The sequence below is a fragment of the Phyllostomus discolor genome, chromosome 5 (genome assembly GCF_004126475.2).
Source record: "Phyllostomus discolor isolate MPI-MPIP mPhyDis1 chromosome 5, mPhyDis1.pri.v3, whole genome shotgun sequence".
NCBI classification, from domain to species: Eukaryota; Metazoa; Chordata; class Mammalia; order Chiroptera; family Phyllostomidae; genus Phyllostomus; species Phyllostomus discolor.
The window spans coordinates 160,811,506-160,832,446 of record NC_040907.2 but is presented as its reverse complement, the minus strand read 5'-3'; the positions used below and the strand labels follow the sequence as shown (position 1 = coordinate 160,832,446).

The following is a 20,941-nucleotide window of genomic DNA, read 5'->3' as shown; positions in this document are numbered from 1 at the left end:
TATAAAAAATTTCAGTAAGTATTACTTATTCATTTTGCCACTATACTTAGAATAGCAATATTCTATATGCTAAGAACTATCAAAGTATATAAAAAATGAAATACTAAAATTTGTCTTACTGTTAAATGTTTCAGTTCATGGATTTCCAATACATACTTGTAATCTGACCATGTAGAATGTGCCAGAAGTGAGGTACTTGTAATATTTTGATATAATATCTTAACTATAAGAAATTAATAATGAAGTAAAATGTTTTCATTCTAATAAATACACTTAAAATACAGAAGAAGAATTACTTCGGAGAGAACAAAGAAACACAAAATTTAAAAACCAAGAGAAAGAAGGATACATGGAGACATTATTACCCTTTGTCAGAGGAAGTGAATCTAAAGGACCCTAGTCCTGCTAACTGGAACGTTTTATCATCCACTACCACCTATGCTTTCTCTGTTTGCCAGGGCTATTCACTTTAGTACTTTAATTGTATCGTCCTTCGATTTTTATTTATGAAGATAGGAATAAAAACCCTCATAAAATATTAAATAATAAAATTTGTCAGACTATTTACAAGTAAGAGAAGAGCTGATTGATGATCATGACCTATATATCTATTTCGTCTGTTGAAAGAATAGAGGAAGTTATGTGGACATTTAAGAGAAAAGAGCTCTAAGCAGAGCAATCAAAAGGTACAAAGGCCCTTAGGCTAGAACTTGCATGATACTCTCAGAGAACAACAAAGTAGCATCCTAAGAAATACACAGTCACTAGGCATCAATGAAAAGGATAAGAAGAAAACGATAATATTTCAAGCATCTTTAATTTTGGTTCCACTGTCTGATTTGCAGTAAACAATCTTTATTTTTCTTTTTAATACTGGGCAAGACTTTAATTTTATAAAAGAAGTTGCTTTTAAAATGTGCTTTTATGTGACATTCCACTGAAAAGTGATCACGGTAAGACTGCATAAGATTCTTTTCTCCTTTACTATTCCAATGTACTTGGTTGTTCAAAACAAACTTACAGACATACATCTTAATATAAGAACATACAGTACAAAAACTAAGTATGTCAATATGTAATTCCAGAAAACTATACTGAAATAAAAATTAAACCTGTATGTTGAATTTGCTCAGAATATCTCAGGGAAATGGAATCTGAAAGAGCAACACTGAGAAATATATTAGAGTTCTTGAACTTCAGAAATAAAGAAATAATCCTTTGGGTGGTGGGGCAAAAAGATTAAATCACTGGTAAAGGGAAAAAACTAGACTGGCCTCATACTCTTGTACATTAGATTATAGAGGACAAAACTACCTCTTAGCTGCACTAAGATGCTCAAGGAAAAGAAACTGGACCCAAAGATTTTTATACTCATCCAAACTGTTCTTCAAGTATAAAGGTTACAAACATACAAGAACTAGGAAAATACTTTTCATGAACCATTTCTGAAAATACTACTACAAGACTGACTTTAGTCAATGAAGAGATGACTGAGGCAACTATGGTGCCAGAACTGCTGATGAACATTAAGACTAAAACAAAAGCAGAAACTAATAAGCAAAACATGACATGTCCTGGCAATGTAACTAACAAAAATTAGGAAAAAAAGAGACAAAAGGACAGGTGGAAAACTTAATTCACCAATTGCATTATCTATGTCACTCTATTCAACAAAAGCAGAATGCACATTCAGTTGTGCATGGCATACTAATCAAGATAGACAATATTCTATGCCATAAACTAAGTCTCAATAAATGTAAACGATTCAAGTCACACAAAGTATGTTCTCAACAATGAAATTAAATCAGAAATCAGTAACAGAAAGACCCTTTGGAAAACTGTGAGATATTGGGAACTAAATAGCACACTTCTTTTTTGTTTGTTTGTACTGTCTTAAAAAAAAACACACATCAATTTGCTGTTGCACTTATTTATGCATTCATTGGTTGATTCCTACATGTGCCCTGACCGGGTATCAAACCCACAACCTTGGCATGTGGGACAATGCCCTAACCAACTGAGCCACCAAGCCAGGGCAATAACACACTTCTAAGTAAACCACAGATCACAAAAGAAACAGAAAGGCAAATCAGAAAGTATTTTGAACAAAACAAAAAGGAAAATCAATCACCTCAGAATGTGTGGGATGCTGCTAACGCAGTGTACAGCACTAAATGCCTATATGAGCAGAAAGGTCTTAAATCAATGACCTCAAGCTTCCCTCATAAGAAACTAGAAAATGAATAAAACTTAATGCAAGCCAATGAAAGAAAATAATAAAGGTCAAAGTAGAAATCAATGAAAAAGAATCAGAGAAACAAGAGACAATCAATACAGTTGATAGAACTGATAAAACTGATATACTTCTGATTGGGGAAAAAGAATATATAAGTTATCAATATCAGGAATGAGAGAAGAGGTATTACTATAGATTCTATAGATATTAAAATAATAGGGGGTTATTATAAATAATTTATACATATTAAATGTGACAAAGTTAAATTAACATTATTGATACATTATATTTATTTAATTACTATACATAAAGATACAAATAATCAAGTTTGCTCAAGCAAAAATGTGGTAACCAAAAAGTCTTATATCTATTAAAGAAATTAAAATTGTTTTAAAAAACATTTCTACAGGAGTTCCAGCCAAGATGGAGGCATAGGTAGAAACCCTTCACTTCCTCACACAACCAAAATGAGGATAACAACCAATCTAAAATCAGTAAACCACCAAGAGCACCAGAAAACCAAATTACACGGAACTCCGACAACCAAGGAATTAAAGAAAAAGTCAACCAGTGCAATCAGACCAGTAAGGTGCAGACCATGTGGGCTACTCAGGAAAACCACCTGTCCTGGTGAATATAAGGTGGGGCTTCCCGGGAGGGGCTGACTTAAGGGGAAAACTGAGACTCAGAGCTGGCTGAGGGCTATGGCTGGGGTTGCTGGCCTGGGAGTTTCTCCCAGTCTCATTGAACTCTCCCAGAGTTCATTGAAAAGTGCACTGGAAATGAGCAGGCAAGCTGCACTGTTCCCCCTCCCCGCCCTCCCCCACAGGCAGCACCACAGTGCAACAAAGAGGGATGCTCTGCCTGGGTGAATACCTAGGGCCCTAGCTCCTTACAACCTATCAGCTGCACCAAGACAAAGAAATATGGCCCAAATGAAAGAACTGAGCTTAACTTCAGAAAGAGAACTAAGCCAGGAAGAGATCGCCAACCTATTAGATGGAAAATTTAAAGCCCTGGTAATCAAAATGCTCACAGATCTGATTGAGCTTGGTCAAAAAATGAAAGATACCTAAAATGAAATAAAGCAGAATATTCAGGGAACCAACAGTGACAGGAAGGAAACCAGGACTCAAAGCAACAATTTGGAAAACAAGGAAGAAATAAACATCCAACCATATCAGAATGAAGAAACAAAAATCCACAAAATTGAAGAGAGACCAAGGAATCTCTGGGACAACCTGAAACGTTTCAATATCTGAATTATAGGGGTGCCAGAAGAAGAACAAGAAATTGAAAACTTATTTGAACAAATAAAAAAGGAAAACTTCCCAAAGCTGGCGAAGGAAACAGACTTCCAGGAAGCCCAGAGAGCCCCAAAGAAGTTGGACCCAAAGAGAACACACCAAGGCACATCATCATTAAGTTACCCAAGATTAAAGACAAAGAGAAAATCCTAAAAGAAGCAAAGGGAACAGAAACAATTACCTACAAAGGAGTTCCCATTAGACTATCAGCTGATTTCTCTAAAGAAACCTTGCTGGCAAGGAGCTGAAAAGAAGTATTTGAAGTCATGAAAGGCAAGGACCTACATCCAAGATTACTCTATCCAGCTAAGCTTTCATTTAGAATGGAAGAGCAGAAAAAGTGCTTCCCAGATAAGGTCAAGTTAAAGGAGTTCATCATCACCAAGCCATTATTATACGAAATATTAAGGGACTAACCCAAGAAAAAGACGATAAAAAATATGAACGGTAAAATGACAACAATTCACAACTATCAACAGATGAACCTAAAAGAAAAGAAAAACAATGAAAACAAAAACTAACCAAACAAGCAGAGCAGGACCAGAATCAGAGGAACTGGACATCACATGGAGGGATTTCAATGAAGAACAGGAAGAGAGGAATAGGAGGAAAAGGTACAGGGAAGAAGCATAATTAGTAGGCATAAAACAGATAGGGAGAAGATAAAAATGGCATAGGAAACAGAGGACTCAAAGAACTTATATGTACAACCCATGGACATGAACTAAGGGGTGAGGGAATGCTGGAGAGTTGGAGGGGCAGGATGGAGGGGGGATAATGGGGGGAAAATTAGGAAAACTGTAATAGCATAATCAATAAAAAATACTTTAAAAAAGGTAAAAAGGTGCCCTGGCTGGTGTAGCTCAGTGGATTGAGAGTGGGCCTGTGAACCAAAGGGTCACTGGTTCGATTCCCAGTCATGGCACATGCCTGGGTTGCAGGCCAGGTTCCCCAGTAGGGGGTGCTCGAGAGGCAACCACACATTGATTTTTCTTTCCATCTCTTTCTCCCCTTTTCCCACTCTCTAAAAGTAAATAAATAAAACCTTAAAAAAAAGGTAAAAACGCAACTGAAAAAAAATACATAAAAACATTTCTATAAAGAAAAATCTTGATCCCAGTGGCTTCACTGATGAATTTTATCAAATATTAAGGATAAAATAATGCCCATTTTAAACAAATTGTTCCAAAATCTGAAGAGAAGGGAACATTTCCCTGTTTATGTAGCTAGCATTGCCCTGAAACTAAAACTAAACAGAGGTTTTATAACATTATATGTGAATGTACTATTCATTCAAAACAAGTAAATTCAATTTTTAGGAAGTTTACTAGAATGTATCTTTTCCCATTATTTCTTTTGGTAAGCAATTTTAATCTTGTTATCTGGGTTTTTTTTGTAAAGTTCAGGGAAATACTATAAGATTTTATTTTATTTGTTTCTTTATTGTATTACCTTTATTCTCTTTCCACAACTTCTAGTCCTGTCTGCCATGATTTTTTTTTTTTCACTTATTTTGTATCTTTCTTTTTGTTCTAGATTCTAGGGGACTTCTTCCACTTATCTTACACATTATTCTTTTGGCCTTTGGATGTGTTCATATTACACAGCATTTTCATTAAATTTCATTTGGTAAAAGTATTCTAAGAAGTATATTATTTTCCAAGAACCCAAATCACATGTTAGAGATATAATATATATCTTTTCTATGCTCTTTTTCTTCTAGGGTCAATTCTCTTTGTTCATCTTGGCCATTTCAATAGACTTTAAAGAGAGAAAAACAAGAAATAATTTTGTTCAGTCCCTAGAAAACCAGAAATCTGATTCTTTTATTTACATAGCAAATTTGGTAAAATAATTACTGTGAATATTAACAGAAAAATTCATTTTGTGTTGTAGGCCATCTTGTCTTTCAGAGATAAAGTTAATCAATTACAACTAGTTAATTACAATACTTAGTTTGCTGCCATTACAAATAGTAATGTGATTTAAAGAGCTCTAGTCGAGAATCAGGAAGATACAGGATCTAATGACTAGCTATTATATCCTAAAGAAGTCTCAGATTGCTTTTATGTAAATAAATAGCTGTCACATAGCCTTAGACAGTCTATTATAACTTATTCAAAATTCCTTAAAATTGCTTTTGTTTCAAGTAATAGTTGACTAGGTGGGTAATTCAAGCAAACCCTCCCATTGGAAAAAAAAAAATACTTCCAAAGCAAAAATCAGGGAGCTAACAAGTAAATACTAACTTCCAGGCCAGAAACCACTGGGAACCCAGAAACAAGCAAAACCACTGCAGATGATTTTATCCTGCAAGTGCTTCCTTAACTGAAAGGCTAGGACATGTTTCTGCCAAGAGTCAAAATACAGTAATCAATATCCACTGGGACCCCACAGGGCTGCAACTTAGTACTAAAGGTGAACTGGAAGTAAAACAGCCCCAAAATTAGTCCACAGCCTGCCTTTGAATCACCTTGAGGATCAGGAAAATCTCATGCCTTAGAACATAAATGAATCAAAGGGTCCCTTAGGTATTGAAACATGGAAACAAAAATCCTTCTGGAGAAAGGTATCATCATAAGTCTCATATGATTTAGTAACAGAACTTCATGAATATTCATTACTGAAATTACATAAATTAAGTAAGGTGTAATTTTTCTGGGAAAAAAAAAAACAAAAACACAGTAACCTTATAAACCTTATAGTACATCTATAACTAAAAGATGTCCAAATTTTTCAAAATTCTCTTTACTATTCATATAAATTTGTGGGCATTCAGAAAAATTAACCAGACTGTAAATACAGAACATATCACAGTAAGTGCAATTCAACGTTTTACAGTTTGGCTAAGTCTTTCAAACACATTTTGAACCTCAAGACATTTTGTACAGTCCCTCAGTATTATAGATGAACACACTTTAAACTATATTGGCTGTGTTTTAAAAACCAAACAGTAATGGTTTTATTTTTCAGTGTAGTCTACTTTAGGAAAGAAGGAATCACACCCTATACAATAGCACATAACATTCTAAAATCAGCAAAAATAGAAAATGCACCTGTTCTGCAATTTAAGCTCAGACAATAGTAGAATATATACATATGATTTAATATTCTCTTCTTTATAATCCAATTTAGCTCATTTCCCAAAACCTAGTTATTTTCTTTGACAGGAAATGGAAATAGTGATCTTAAGATATTATCTCTTAGAAGTTTTACTACTTTGACAATGTTGAATTTTAACCTTTTAATACTTATTATCAAAATGGATCAAAAATAAAGTCTTTTAATGTGCAAATAGCTATAAATGAGTCATCAATATCTTCTTTCTCCTCTCATACCATACCTATAGTATCTGGGAGGTCTAGCAGTTCATTGTGCTGCAAGTCAAGGTTGGTTATCTGTGTGCAGTTTCCAATCTCCTTTGGAAGGTGTTCAAGTTGATTGTGAGCTACATCCAGCGTAATGAGGTTACATAATTCACCTGCGAATTAACCAACATAAAAATTTAATAATAATTTAATAATATATTAAATAACACTGAAAGAAAAAATTTCATTTTCTGTATCATAGTTATACTTTCTTTCTGAAAAACTAAAGTCAAACACAAAATCTAGAACTGTTATTTGAAAGTGGCATCTTACAAATACTGAATTATGTTCTATACCTGAAACTAATATGCTGTATCTCAATTATATCTCAAAAAAAGAGAATATGACATGAGATAAAGTTGAAATGTTGGCTGTAAATGATTACCAATCAACATGATATATATATTTTTTAAGTAATCAATTCAACCACAAACATTTACATTTGTATATTCCAAGAGCTCACCAATTATTTAACAAAATTCAACAAAATATTGGCTTTGATTCAATTTCAGAGTCACTTTCTATTTCAAACTATACAGGCTCTCAAATCGACATATCTTCTGATTTTATATGAATAAGTAAATTGAAACTGTTCCTCAATTCAATAGTACTCCAAAAGGGTACAAAGTAAGGAATATTTCTCATTTTCATTCCAGCTGAAAAGGTTGTATTGACAATCCAGGTTATTCTTAATGTTATTCTGTCTTGAAACACTTTATAATTTATAACAGATATATTTGTTCGTTCACAATTTTTTTTAAATTAAGGCTAAAAAAAGTAAGATGAGCAAATAAAATGCGTAGAACTCTGAAAAATGGGTGTGGCATACATTATTAAGCCACAAATAAACACAGGCAAAAAGAGAGAAAATAGAAAAACTGAATTTCATCAAAATTAAAAACTTATATGTATCAAATGACACCATCAAGAGATTGAAGAGCAACCCACAGAAGGGAGGAAAATATACGCAAATCATATTGGGTTAGCCAAAAAGTCTGCTTAGTTTTTTGTGTAAAATAAAAGACATTTTTCATTTTCACCAATAACTTTATTGATTTGGGTATTCTGGGTATGTCAGCTATCTCCCACTATTGGCTTCTAGTGGGTAGAGGACAGGGGTGCTGCTAAACATCTTCCAATGCATAAGACAACCGCACAGCAGAGAATTACTTGGCCAGGATGTCAACAGTACCAAGAAACTTCACAAACCACTTCTGACACATTCGATCAGTCACAGCACCTTTTCCACGCACAGCACAAATCTGGGTTTTTTTGCATTTCAGTTGCATTTTTACCTCTCTTTATAAAGTATAATACGTCGAAAATGTTGCATTATTTTCTTCCATCTTCAATATTAAAATGGTTACACAAAAATTCACTGATTTTGATTTTTTTAAAATGCATGCTGATATGACAGCTGTCACAATACAATCTAACAAAATCGTTTCGAATGAAGTTAAAGACAACTAATCACTACTAGAGCAACCATACAGGGAAAACTAAACTTTTTGGCTAACCCAGTAATTCTTAGGTTAAAACAGAACAAAACATTGTTATCAAACATATCTGTAGGCTTTTTCACTATTTGGGATGCCAGTTTAACATTTTTGAACACAGAAACAAATTAATTAGCAACATCTTAGGACAGTAACTTGCATTAAGACGATCTAATATTAAAACTAAAAAAACAAAACAAAACCCTGAGTGTTTTTTAAAAGTAGAATGTAATCACCTATACTCAAATTACATTAAATCCCTTTTGATTTGCCCTGGCTGGTGTGGCTCAGTTGGTTGGTTGGTTGGTTGGTTGGTTTTCATCCTGCAAACCAAAATGGTAGCAGTTCGATTCCCAGTCAGGGCACATGCCTAGGTTGCAGATTTGGTCCCCAGTCAGGTCACTTACCGGAGGCAACCAATCGATGTTTCTATCCCTCTCTTTCTCCCTCCCTTCCCCTCTCTCTAAAATCATTAAGATTTTTAAAAATCCCTTTTGATTTGCATAAATCACATGATAACACATTTATTTATTCTAATCATATATTCTCTCCAGAAAGTTATCCTCCAGTAATACGACTCTGCAAATAAGAAAATCATATGAATATCAACACATAAGAGTGTCATCTAATAACACTAATACTTCTTTCTCACAATCTAGAAATTCCTAAAAATTTTGAAAATGCTAAAACTCAGAACTGTGATTTAAATTTATCAGCATCAGCATACAAAAATAAAAAGTAAATTTGGTCTGTTAATGCATGAAATATAATAAACTCACAACTAAGTTCTATACATTATTGTGAGTTATATTTGAAAATTATTTTATATTTTCCCTAAAATCCATACGTAAATTTTAAGAGATTCATGAAGAACATTTTCTCTTAAGAACTTTCAATTTTCTTCTGTCCAATAAAAAAAGATTTAATAAACTTTATCTTAATAAAAATTTTCCATGAAAATCTAAAATATTCTCCAAACTAATCCAGAATTTCCTACCTAATGTAATTAACAAAACATTTTTAGTGTGGTTTTAAAAATACAAAGAGTTTAAGATCTCTCAGGGTAGGGGGTAAATTGAGGGAGTGGCAGGATAGAGCAAAAAAGAAAAAGAACTCATGGACCTGGACAACAGTGTAGTGACTGCAGGGGGTAGCAGGGCGGGGGGTGAGTGGAGGTGGAAGAGGGTTTAGGGATGATAAATGGTAATGAAAAAAAATACAATAAAAATAGACTATTTAAAAAAGTTCTCTCTCTTTAGAATAACACTCATAACTGCCTCAGCTCCTGTTTTTGAATCAAATAATCAGAAACATTGGAAAATTCTGAAAATACAATAAATTCTGCACTAGACAATACTGTGCCAGGAAAAGAGCCTATGTTACAATTTGCAAGAGACAGGATATTAAACCTTTAAACAGTTCACGGGATACATTCACACTATTTACTATTTCTATACTCTGTCTAATTATATAGTACATTTAAACATTTGTTTCACCACATATGGTCTGAATAAAAAAACAAAAGTCTATCTATGGTGGTTCTAATGGATAATAAACAAGACATTAACAGTGACTTGTCACTGACTGGGTTTAAATATGGTCTTCATAGTCTATTTTATACATTGTATTTTGTGATTTTTAATTGCTTTTGTACATTTTTTTAATTCAAAGGGTAAAGAAGGAGATTTAAGAGGTAACACCAGCAGTCTCTCCTACACTCCATGGAAGAACATTCTCTGACCCATAAACAGAAGTTTCCTATTTGTGGAGCAGATGTATCTTTTAGTGAAAATGAATGCATCATGCTATCTATCATACTGATGACATCGGCCATTAATATGCATCTTAAGACTCATGTATTTATATTTTTAAAAAACACACCATAAAAGCATCCAGAGAGGCCAAAAGCAGGTAGAAACTGAAGGGAATTCAAGTATTGCCAAAAGAGAACTGTGATAGGCAGATTTCTGAGATGGCCCCAATGATTCTGCCTCATATATATAACTGTACACATTGTATAATTACCCTTTCCTTTCAGAGTAATCTGAACTCAATTACTTCCTTCTAATGAATGGAATATTGCAAAGGTGATGAGATGCTACATCTGTGAGTCGGTTACTTGCTAGCTAACCCTTTAAAGAAGCAAGCTGCCATGTTGGGAAGGACCAATATGGCAAAGTACTGAGCACAGTCTCCAGCCAATAGCCAGTAAGAAACTGAAGCTCTTAGTCCAACAGCCTGCTAAGATCTGAATCCTGACAACAACCAAATGAGCTTGGAGGCAAATCCTTCCTGAGACAAGTCTTCAGATGACATCCCAGCCCAGGCTATCACCTTGATTGAGAGCCCCTGTGAGAAACCCTGAATCAGAAGATCCAGTTAAGCTGTGCCCAAGTATGAACCATAGAAACTGAAATGAATCTTGTTTTAATAGTTATTTTTTTACAGTAATTTGTTGCACAACAGTAGATAACCAACATAGGAAACACACTGGACGAGATCCACATCTACAAGGCTTTTACCATGAGGTTATAAATTTGCCTGTGGAAAATAAATCTCAGGTAGAAAGCTAGTGTCCTATTAGCCTGAGAAGCCAGAGGACAAGGTCCAGAGTTAGGAGAGTAATTAGAATTCAAGGTTGGGAACCTTGAAGAGGAGGAAACTACAAAAAGTGAAGTCTCAAAATCTGTATATAAAAAACCCTCAAATTCTTGACTAGCTCCAAAAATATACCTATAGGAGAAAAAACTGAAAGGGGAAAGGTGGAAAACAACAGCTAGAAGGTTAAAAAGGCCAAGCAGAAAATTTGACGGCAGCCATGAGTTGTGGGTAAGATTTTAGAATTTTGGTCCTGCCAAGTTAGAAGGATCAAGTAACAAAGTCCTGAAATGACCACAGCATAGGAGTAAAGACCACATCTGAAGACTGGAATTCACCCTGAGTTTAAGGACATAACCAAATAGAACCACCCTAAGAGCTTAAGTCCAAGATTCTACAGGATCAAAGTGACTCAACAGTAATTTAGTTACCTATCAGAATAAAATTTAACACTTTTTATTTACTTGTTTATTTATTTAATGCTCACCCATGGGTATTTTTTTAATGGATGAGAGAGAGAGAGAGAGAAACACCAGTGTGAGAGCAAAACACCAACCAGTTGCTTCCTGTACATGCCCCAACAGACCAGGGATCGAACCCACAACCTAGGTATGTGCCCTGACCAAGGATGAAACCCACAACCTTCTGATATGTGCGGTGAAGTTCCAACCAACCATGCCACCTGGCCAGGCTACATCTCACACTTTTTTTAGAGGTCAATAACAGAATCCCTAGTCATTACATATCACCTGTTTATACTATACAATCAAGAGTTTCTAGATTGCCCTGACCAGTGTGGCTCAGTTGGTTGGGCATCACCCACAAAGCAAAAGGTCGCTGGTTCAATTCCCATCAGGACACATGCCTAGGCTGTGGGTTCTGTCTGGCTGGGGCACATGCAGGAGGCAACTGATCAATGTTTCTCTCTCACAGCAATATTTCTCTCCCTTTCTTTCTGCCTCCTTTCCCCTCTGTCTAAAAATAAATAACATCTGGGGGAAAAGTTTCTAGATTGGTTTCTATTTCTTGCCATAATACAACTAGTAAATGGACAAAATACAATTGTCCCTTCTAATAATCTGCAAGGGGTATGTTCCAAGACCCTCAGTGGATGCCTGCAACCAGATTTGATAGAACCCTATATATACTATGTTTTTTCCTGTGCATACATAGCTATGATAAAGTTTAATTTATAAATTAGGCACAGCAAGAAATAAACAAGAATAATTTATAGTAAAATAGAATAATTATAATACACTGTAGTAACCGTTATGTAAACATGGTATTTCTCAAAATATCTTACTATGCTATACTCACTGTTTACTTAAAGGAAACACTTTACAGCCTCGCTTTGGCATATCCAAATTGCCAGCATCACTGTCTTGAAGTTTAGGGCCATTACTGAGTAAAATGAGGGTACCTGAATACAAGCTCTGCAATACTGTGACAGTTCATCTGACAACCGAGATGGCTACTAAATGACTAAGGGGCAGGTAGTATAACACACTGGAAAAAGGAATGTTTCACGTTCTGGGTGGGACAAAGTAGGAAGGCATGAAATTCACCACACTACTCAGAAAAGTGTGCAATTTAAAACTTATAAATTATTTACTTCTGGAATATTCCATTTAATATTTTCTGACTGCACGTAACTGAAACCAGGAAAGTGAAACTGTGGATAAGGGGCAGACTGCTGTATATAAGAAAAAGGCAGAGGAGACAACAGCCATACATGGCTGTGATCCTGGATATGAAGGAAAGAAACTACATGAGCATTATAATTGTCCCACATAATTGTCTGGCATGATCCAGGCCATTAAAAAAGCAGGGAAGGAATACCAAACAAAGGCCGATAGTCTTACCGAGTAATAGCAAAAGATGTGAGTTTACAAAGGGACAAGTGTCAGAATATTTTAAGCAGAATTTGAGAGATAAGAGACATACAAATAGATCTGTGCAATCTGCAGAAAAATTCCTTTCAGTCTTTGCCTAAGTACTGATCTGCATATATGTAAAAAGAAATTACCAAAGATTAAGCAAAAAAAAAAAAAAACGAAAAAACAGCAAAAACAAGCAGCAGCCCATAAAATTCCTAGCAGTCACACAGGCTAGGAATAGTCTGAGTTCCTACCAGACAGAAAGAAAAGACCTCATAATATACAATGCCATCAAGGAAATCCCTCTGAAAGATACCAATTTAGTAGTGTGGCTAAGTTAGATCTAGACTACAGGCTACTCTGAAACCACCATAACAAAGCTTAAAAACCAGCCACAAAGGATCAAACTGACTCCAAGTAACTTTACATTAGGCCAGAACAAAGTTCAGCACTATTTGAAAGAATACAACAAAATCTAAAACCCCAAAATATAAGAATTATAATGCTGGACATCCAATTTAAAATTATCAAGCATGCAAAGAAACAGGAACATATAATCCACAGCCAGGAGAAAAATTACTCATAAGCTACCGTATACAGAAATAAAAGAGATGACGGAAGTAGAAGACAATGAAAAAGGTCCATATGTTCAAGAAAGCAAAAACAAAACAAAAAAACCCAAATGTAATATATGCAGGTTAAATGTATATTATCTAAAATTAAAATTTCACTGCATGGGATTAACAATAGATTTAGACACTGAAAAAATGATACGTAGCAATGAAAAATTTTCAGTAGAAACAATCTAAAATACACAACAAAAAATAGAACATTAGTGACCTAAAAGACAATATAATACATGACGTACAATATACGTATATGTAGAGATCCAGAGAGAGGAGAGAAAAGCAATGAAGGGGCTGGACAAAAAGGGAAAAATCTTAAGAAATAAAGTACAAAAATCTTTTCACCTTTTTAAAACATTTTATTTATTTTTAGAGAGAGGTGAAGGGAGGGAGAAAGAGAGGGAGAGAGACATGGGTAAGTGCACGCTCCAACCGGGAACTGAACCTGTAACCCAGACATGTGTGTGCCCCAACCAGGAATCGAACCTAAGACCTTTTACTTTGCTGGATAACACCCAATCAACTGAGCCACACTATTCAGGGCCAAAATCTTTCGACCTGTGATGAAAACCATAAACCCACAGATCCAAGCAGCTCACAAATTCCAAGAAAAAGAAACATAAAGAAAACCAAATACAGGCACTTTGTAAACAAACTTCTGGAAACCAAGCACCAGGCACAAAGAAAAAAATAATAAGAATATACAGAGAAAAAAAGACTTTACAAACACAGAAATAAAGATAACAACAAAATTCTTGTCAGAAACTAGGCAAGCCAAAGCAAACCAAAATAGAAGACATATCTTTAAAATATTGAAAAGAAAAGCTATCAAACTGGAATTCAATACCAGGAAAATAGCTTTCAGAAATCCAAACAAAATAAAGGCTTTCAGACAAACAAAAGCCTACAGAATTCATTATAGGAAAACCTGCACTACAATATATACTAAAGGAAGTTTTTTGGGCAAAAGGAAAATATCAGATAGAAATTCAGATCTACACAAAGAATGAAAAGTACTTGAAGTGGTAAACACATGGGTAAATATTAAAGATCTTTTTCACACTTTTTAATCTCTTTAAAAAATAACTGAAAGGATGCGAGCCCTGGCTGGTTGGTGTAGCTCAGTGGATTGAGCGTGGGCTGCGAACCAAAGCATCGCAGGTTCAATTCCCACTCAGGGCACATGCCTGGGTTGCAGGCCACAGCCCCCAGCAACCACACATTGATGTTTCTCGATGTTTCTCTCTCTCTCCCTCCCCTCTCTAAAAATAAATAAAATCTTTAAAAAAAAAATTGAAAAAAAAAAAAAAGAAAGAATGATGACATCAAAAGGCACAGGAACCAATGTAAAAGTTCGTAAGTACCAAAGCTGGAACAATTTGAGCAAAAAAAAAAGATAAATATAATACCGAATTGTAACCTACAGAATAGAATGAGTCCAGAATTACGTCATTAAGTAATTGCATAAATAAATAAATGCAGGAGAAGGGACAGCTCTTCCTTATATAAAAATTAAAATTAATAAATGCAAAGAAAAGGGAAATAAAAAGGTCATTCAAATACAGTAGTAATTATTTAAGGGAAGATCCACTAATGAATGTTAAAACTAGTGAGCAAAATATTAATGCACAACCTCAAACTATTCATGAGAAAACACCATACAAGCACAAAAATTAGTGATATATTACATATCACTAAGCAGTACTCTTCAAAAGTATCAATGTCATAAAGAAAAGGAGGGCTTCTGGCCAAGATGGAGGCAAAGGTAGACACACTATGCCTCCTTGCACAACCAAGATAGGGACAACAGCAATTTAGAAACAGAATAACAACCAGAACTGACAGAAAATTGAACTGTATGGAAGTCGGACAACCAAGGAGTTAAAATAGACACATTCATCCAGACCTGTAGGAGGGGCGAAGTCAGGCAGCCAGGTGGAGCGGGGTCGTGGCACCCAGAGTGGTAGGACTGGGTGGGTGAGGCATCCCGGGAGCACAAGACCACAGTGGGTGGACCCTGGGTGCACAAGCAGTGGTGGGCAGACCCGGGGCGTGGAGTGCCAACCAGTAGACCCAGCAAGGTGGCGATTGTGAAGCAAGGCACTGCACGCAACTCAGGGTCCCAGCGCCAGGAAATTGAGCCCCGGAACACTGACTGAAAACACCTGTGGGGGTTGAGGCACAGGGAGAGACTCCCAGCCTCACAGTAGAGTTCATTAGAGGGACCCACAGGGTCCTAGAGCATACACAAACCCACCCACCCAGGAAGGCCCAGTTTGCTTGGGGGAAGTGGCAGAAGGGACTGAAGTCCAAGGGAGAGCAGAGCAAGCACCATTGTTCCCCCTCAGACCCTGCCCCCACATACAGCACCACAACCCAGCAACTGGGTTGCCCTACCCTGGTGAACACCTAAGGATCCACCCCTCATTCATAGCAGGCACGACAAGACAAAAAAAAAATGGCTCAAACAGAAGAACAGATCAAAGCCCCAGAGCCAACACATCTAAGCGACCAAGAGACAGCCAGTCTATTAGATTCATAGTTCAAAGCACTGGTGATCAGGATGCTCAGAGAATTGGTTGATTTTGGTCGCAAATTAGTTGATAAAATGAAGTCTACACTAAGTGAAATGAAGGAAAATGCACAGGAAACCAACACTGATGGGAAGAAAACTAGGGCTCAAATCAATGGACTGGACCAGAAGGAAGAAAGAAAGAATCAAACAGAAAGAATAAAGCAACAAGAACTCAAAAAAAAAATGAAAGGCTTAGGAACCTCCAGGACATCTTTAAACATTCCAACATCCCAATTATAGGGGTACCAGAAAGGGAAGGAGAAAAGCAACAAGTGGAAAAGTTATCTGAACAAATAATAAAGGAGAACTTCCCCTATCTGGCAAAGGAAATACACTTCCAGGAAGTCCAGGAAGCTCAGAGAGTCCCAAAGAAGTTGGACCCAAGGAGGATCACACCAAGGCACATCATAATTACATTAGCCAAGGTAAAAATGAAGGAGAGAATCCTAGAAGCAGCAAGAGATAAAGAGACAGTAACCTACAAAGAAGTTCCCATCAGACTGTCAGCTGATTTCTCAAAAGAGACCTTACAGGCAAGAAGGGGCTGAAAAGAAGTATTCCAAGTCATGAAAGACAAGGACCTACATCCAAGATTGCTCTGTCCAGCAAAGCTTTCATTTAGAATGAAAGGGCAGATAAAGTACTTCTCAGATAAGGTCAAGTTAAAGGAGTTCATCATCACTAAGCCCTTGTTTTATGAAATGTTAAAGGGACTTATCAAAGAAAAAGAAGGTAAAAAACATGTATAGTAAAAGGACAGCAAACTCACAATTATTAACAACCACACCTAAAACAAAAAGAAAAACAAACTAAGCAAACAACTAGAACAGGAACAGAACCACAGAAATGGAGATCACATGGAGGGTTATCAGCAGGGGAGTAGGAGGAGGAGAGAGGGGGAAAAGATATATAGAGAATAAGTAGCATAGATCATAGGTAGGAAATAGACAGGGGGAGGGCAAGAATAGTATGGGAAATATAGAAGCTAAAGAACTTATGACACACAGACATAAACTAAAGGGGGGAATGTGGGTGGGAGGGGCTGTGCAGGGTGGAGGGGAATGAAGGGGGGAATGGGACAACTGTAATAGCATAATCAATAAAATATATTTTTTTTAATTTTTTAAAAATTTAAAAAAAGAAAAGGAAAGGTATTTAGTATTTCTGACTGTCAGAGGTTAGAGGAGACTATAGACACATGACTATTAAGTGTAATGGGGGATTCTGAAACAGAAAAATTACATTAGTGGAAAAACTGGTGAAATCAGAATAAAATTTGTAGTTCAGTTAATAGTACTGTACCAATGTTAATTTCTCGGTTTTGATCACTGTACAATTACATAGGATGTTACTATTTGGGGAAACTGGGTAAAGGGTATATGGGAACCCTCTGTACTGATTTTGCAAATTTCTGTAGGTCTAAAATTTGTTCAAAATAAAAACCTTACAAAAGATACCATTTAAAGCAAAAACAATGGCCATATATTATTATGGGATTTATAAACATGAAGAAGTAAAAATGGATGGCAGTAAGTGCACAAAGAATGGGAAAAATAAAAGTGTTTTATTGTAAGGTTCTTAGGATATATGTGAAGTTGTGTATTACTTGAATATAAACTGTGTTAGGTTATGATATATACTGCAAATCCTAGAGCAGATACTAAAAAAAGAGTAACAAAGATGTACTAATATGCCAACAGTTGAGATAAATGGAATTTACCAAAAAATTCAAAAGGAGGCAAGAAATGAAGGAAAAAAAGACTAAGTAACAAATGACATATAAATAAAATAAATACGAATAGCCAGAAAATAAATAGCCAGATAGTAGATTTAACCCAATCATATTAATATAGTAACTATATTAAATGTAAATGTAAATGTTATAAACCCTTCAATTAAGGCAAAAACTGTCAAGACAGGATAAAAACACACCACACCTAATTATATGCTCTCTACAAGAAACCATTACTAAAAAAAAGATGGAGAAAGGATATACAATGTAAGCACCACTCAACAAGGAAACTGAAATAGCAGTAACTAATATCAAATAAAATAAAATTTAGAAAAATATTCCCAAGAATATTACCAGAGGCAAAGACATTTTATAATAAAACGTCACCTCATCAAAAAGAAAATAAAATTCTAATTATATACACAACTAATAACAAAGTTTCAAAATAAAAAAATTGCACCAATAGGAGAAAGACAAACTATTATACTGGAATAGTTCAACACTCATTTCTCACTAATTGACAGAAAAATCAATGGGGGTATAGAGGAAATGAGTAACATTATCCTCCTACTTGACCTTGTTCCAAAAACAACAGCATAATGCACATTTTTCCAACGGCAAATAGAACATTTACCAAGACAGACTGTATTTTATAAGCCAATAACAAGAAATATCTGACACTATCTCTCAAATACTTGGAAATTGAACAATTCTAAATAATACATGGTGAGAGAGGAAGTAACAAGAGATATTTAGAAAATTTCTTCAATTGAGCAACAATGAAAATGCAACATATTAAAATTTCTGTGCTGCTGTGAAAATAGGGCTTGGGCAGAGATTTATAACTGTAAATGCTTACATGAATGATTGGCTGACCCTTGAACAACGTGGGGGTAAGGGACACCAACCCCCATGCAGTCAAAAACCCAGGCAGAACTTTTGACTTTCCAAAAACTTAACTACAGTCATCCCTTGGGATCCATGGGGGATTGGTTCCAGTACCTCCACGGATGCCCAAGTCGCTTATAAAAAATGGCACACAAAAATGCATAGGTGGTCCTCCACATCCACGGATTCCCAAAGATGGTGGAAAATACTGCTTTCCATCTGCAGTTGGTTGAATCCCTGAATGCAAAACCCATGATACAAAGGGCCTACTGTATATTTACTAAAAAAAATCCATGTGTAAATGACCCCCCAAGCAGTTCATCAAACCTGTTTTGTTCAAGGATCAACTGTATAATGAAAGGAAGAAATGTTGGAAATCAATCTGATAACTGAAAAAAGCAGACAAAGAAGAGCATATTAAAACTTAAGGACCAGCCCTGGCTGGTGTAGCTCAGTGGAATGAGTGCAGACTGTGAACCAAAGGGTCGCTCAATTCCTGGTCAGGGCACATGCCTGGGTTGCAGGCCAGGTCCCCAGTGGGGGCCACATGACAGGCAACCACACATTGATATTTCTCTCCTCCCTCCCTTGCCCTGTCTCTAAAAATGAATAAATAAAATCCTTAAAAAAATAAAATAAAACTTAAGGACCAAATTATTTAAAAAGGAGAAAACAAAACAAAAACACAGACAATTAGAAAAAAACACCAAAAGTAGTTTTTTGAAAAGACCAACAAGATGGATACACTTCCAGTCAGGACTGATCAAGCGAAGAGAAGACCCAAATTACTACTATCAGGAATTAAAGAGGGACATGAGAACAGGTATTACACACAATGAGAGAACAATAAAGAACTATTTTGAACTTTATGCCCAAATATTCAACAATTATATAAAATAAATCTTTGACAGATTCTACCTATCAAAATTCAATTGAGAAGAAACAGAAAACTCAAAAAATAATTCTCTATTAACTAAATTAAATTACTAATTAAAACCCTTCCTACAAAGATTTACCCTAGACCCAGATTACATAATTGATAATTCTTCCAAACACTTGAAGGAATAATACTAATTCTATACAAACTCTTCCAGAACATAAAAGAACTCTTGCCAACTCATTCTATGATATGAAGCTAGCATTACCCTAGTAACAAACCACACATACAAAAAGAAAATTACACATCAATATCCATGATGAGTATAGATGCAAAAATCCTTCACAAAATTTTATTAAATCTAGCAACATATAAAAAGGTCCTATTAAAATGTATCTAGTAGGCACTCAAATATTGCTAAGTAATATGTAATTTAGGTTTGTTTGTTTCATAAGTTGTGACCTTCCCTATACTATCATTTGATTCTCTTTAAGGATGTATTATATTTCAAAAATAACTCTTGTTCTTGAACTTACAAGAATATTTTTCAAATACTGAGTTTAGCTCTCTAAAAAAATCACATCAGGTCTTACTAAAACACATTTATTTCTAAAACTACAAAATCAACAAGGGCCAGAAATACCTATCACAAAAGCTTGGATTCAGGGACTTAGATCAGAATTTATACAGTATTTAAATTTGTCTTATAGAGCTTAATTCTCCCTTTCCCTGCAAAGAAGGCTTCAGTACCTCTTCTAAGCAACGGCTTCTGCAACTTAGCAACATGGACGACAATGCCCACACTCCTTTGAGTGGTCTGAATGCCGTCATTAGAGCACAATTGACTGCCCTCTTCCTCACACCTCAGCGGAAGCCGAAGTCAGTGGTATCCCACCAAAAAATCCTTCTCTGACAGCTCAAGTGGTATCTTCTCTGTTTTCCTCCTTTGTCCTTTAGCAGTAATAATTTTTCCAGGTTTTTGTTGTTTAATGAAACACTGATAATTTGATAACAATAAACAAAATTAACAGTTTATTTCTAGGTCTCTAAGGTTTCATACTGAATCCCAGTCAAAAGGAGTTATTAACAACTCTGAATTCCCTTTCCTGATTTATTTTTCTTGCCAAACTAAGTTACTAATTAACACCTGCACAAAATACTCAAATGAGATAATTAAATAATGTTGACTGGATCATGAAAGCAACTGTATTACCCCTGGAAGTTCTGGGAGAGTTTCAAAAATTTTAGGGACTAGGGTTACAATTTGAGTTAATACTGAAAAATAGGTAATAGTGCTAGGTGTCATTAAATTCACTTCAAGCCACATTTATTGAAAATCTATTATTTATTCTCTACTACAG

General features: G+C 35.4%; 1 protein-coding gene across 2 annotated transcripts in view; it reads right to left on the bottom strand.

Annotated features, from left to right (window-relative positions):
• SHOC2 (SHOC2 leucine rich repeat scaffold protein) overlaps positions 1–20,941 on the bottom strand; it is a 70,542-nt gene that overhangs the window by 21,287 nt on the left and 28,314 nt on the right. For both annotated transcript variants that reach the window (XM_036027278.1, XM_028511290.2), the window contains exon 3: positions 6,887–7,024. In XM_036027278.1, the coding sequence (XP_035883171.1) occupies positions 6,887–7,024 (138 nt within the window). The remainder of the gene's footprint in view (positions 1–6,886; positions 7,025–20,941) is intronic.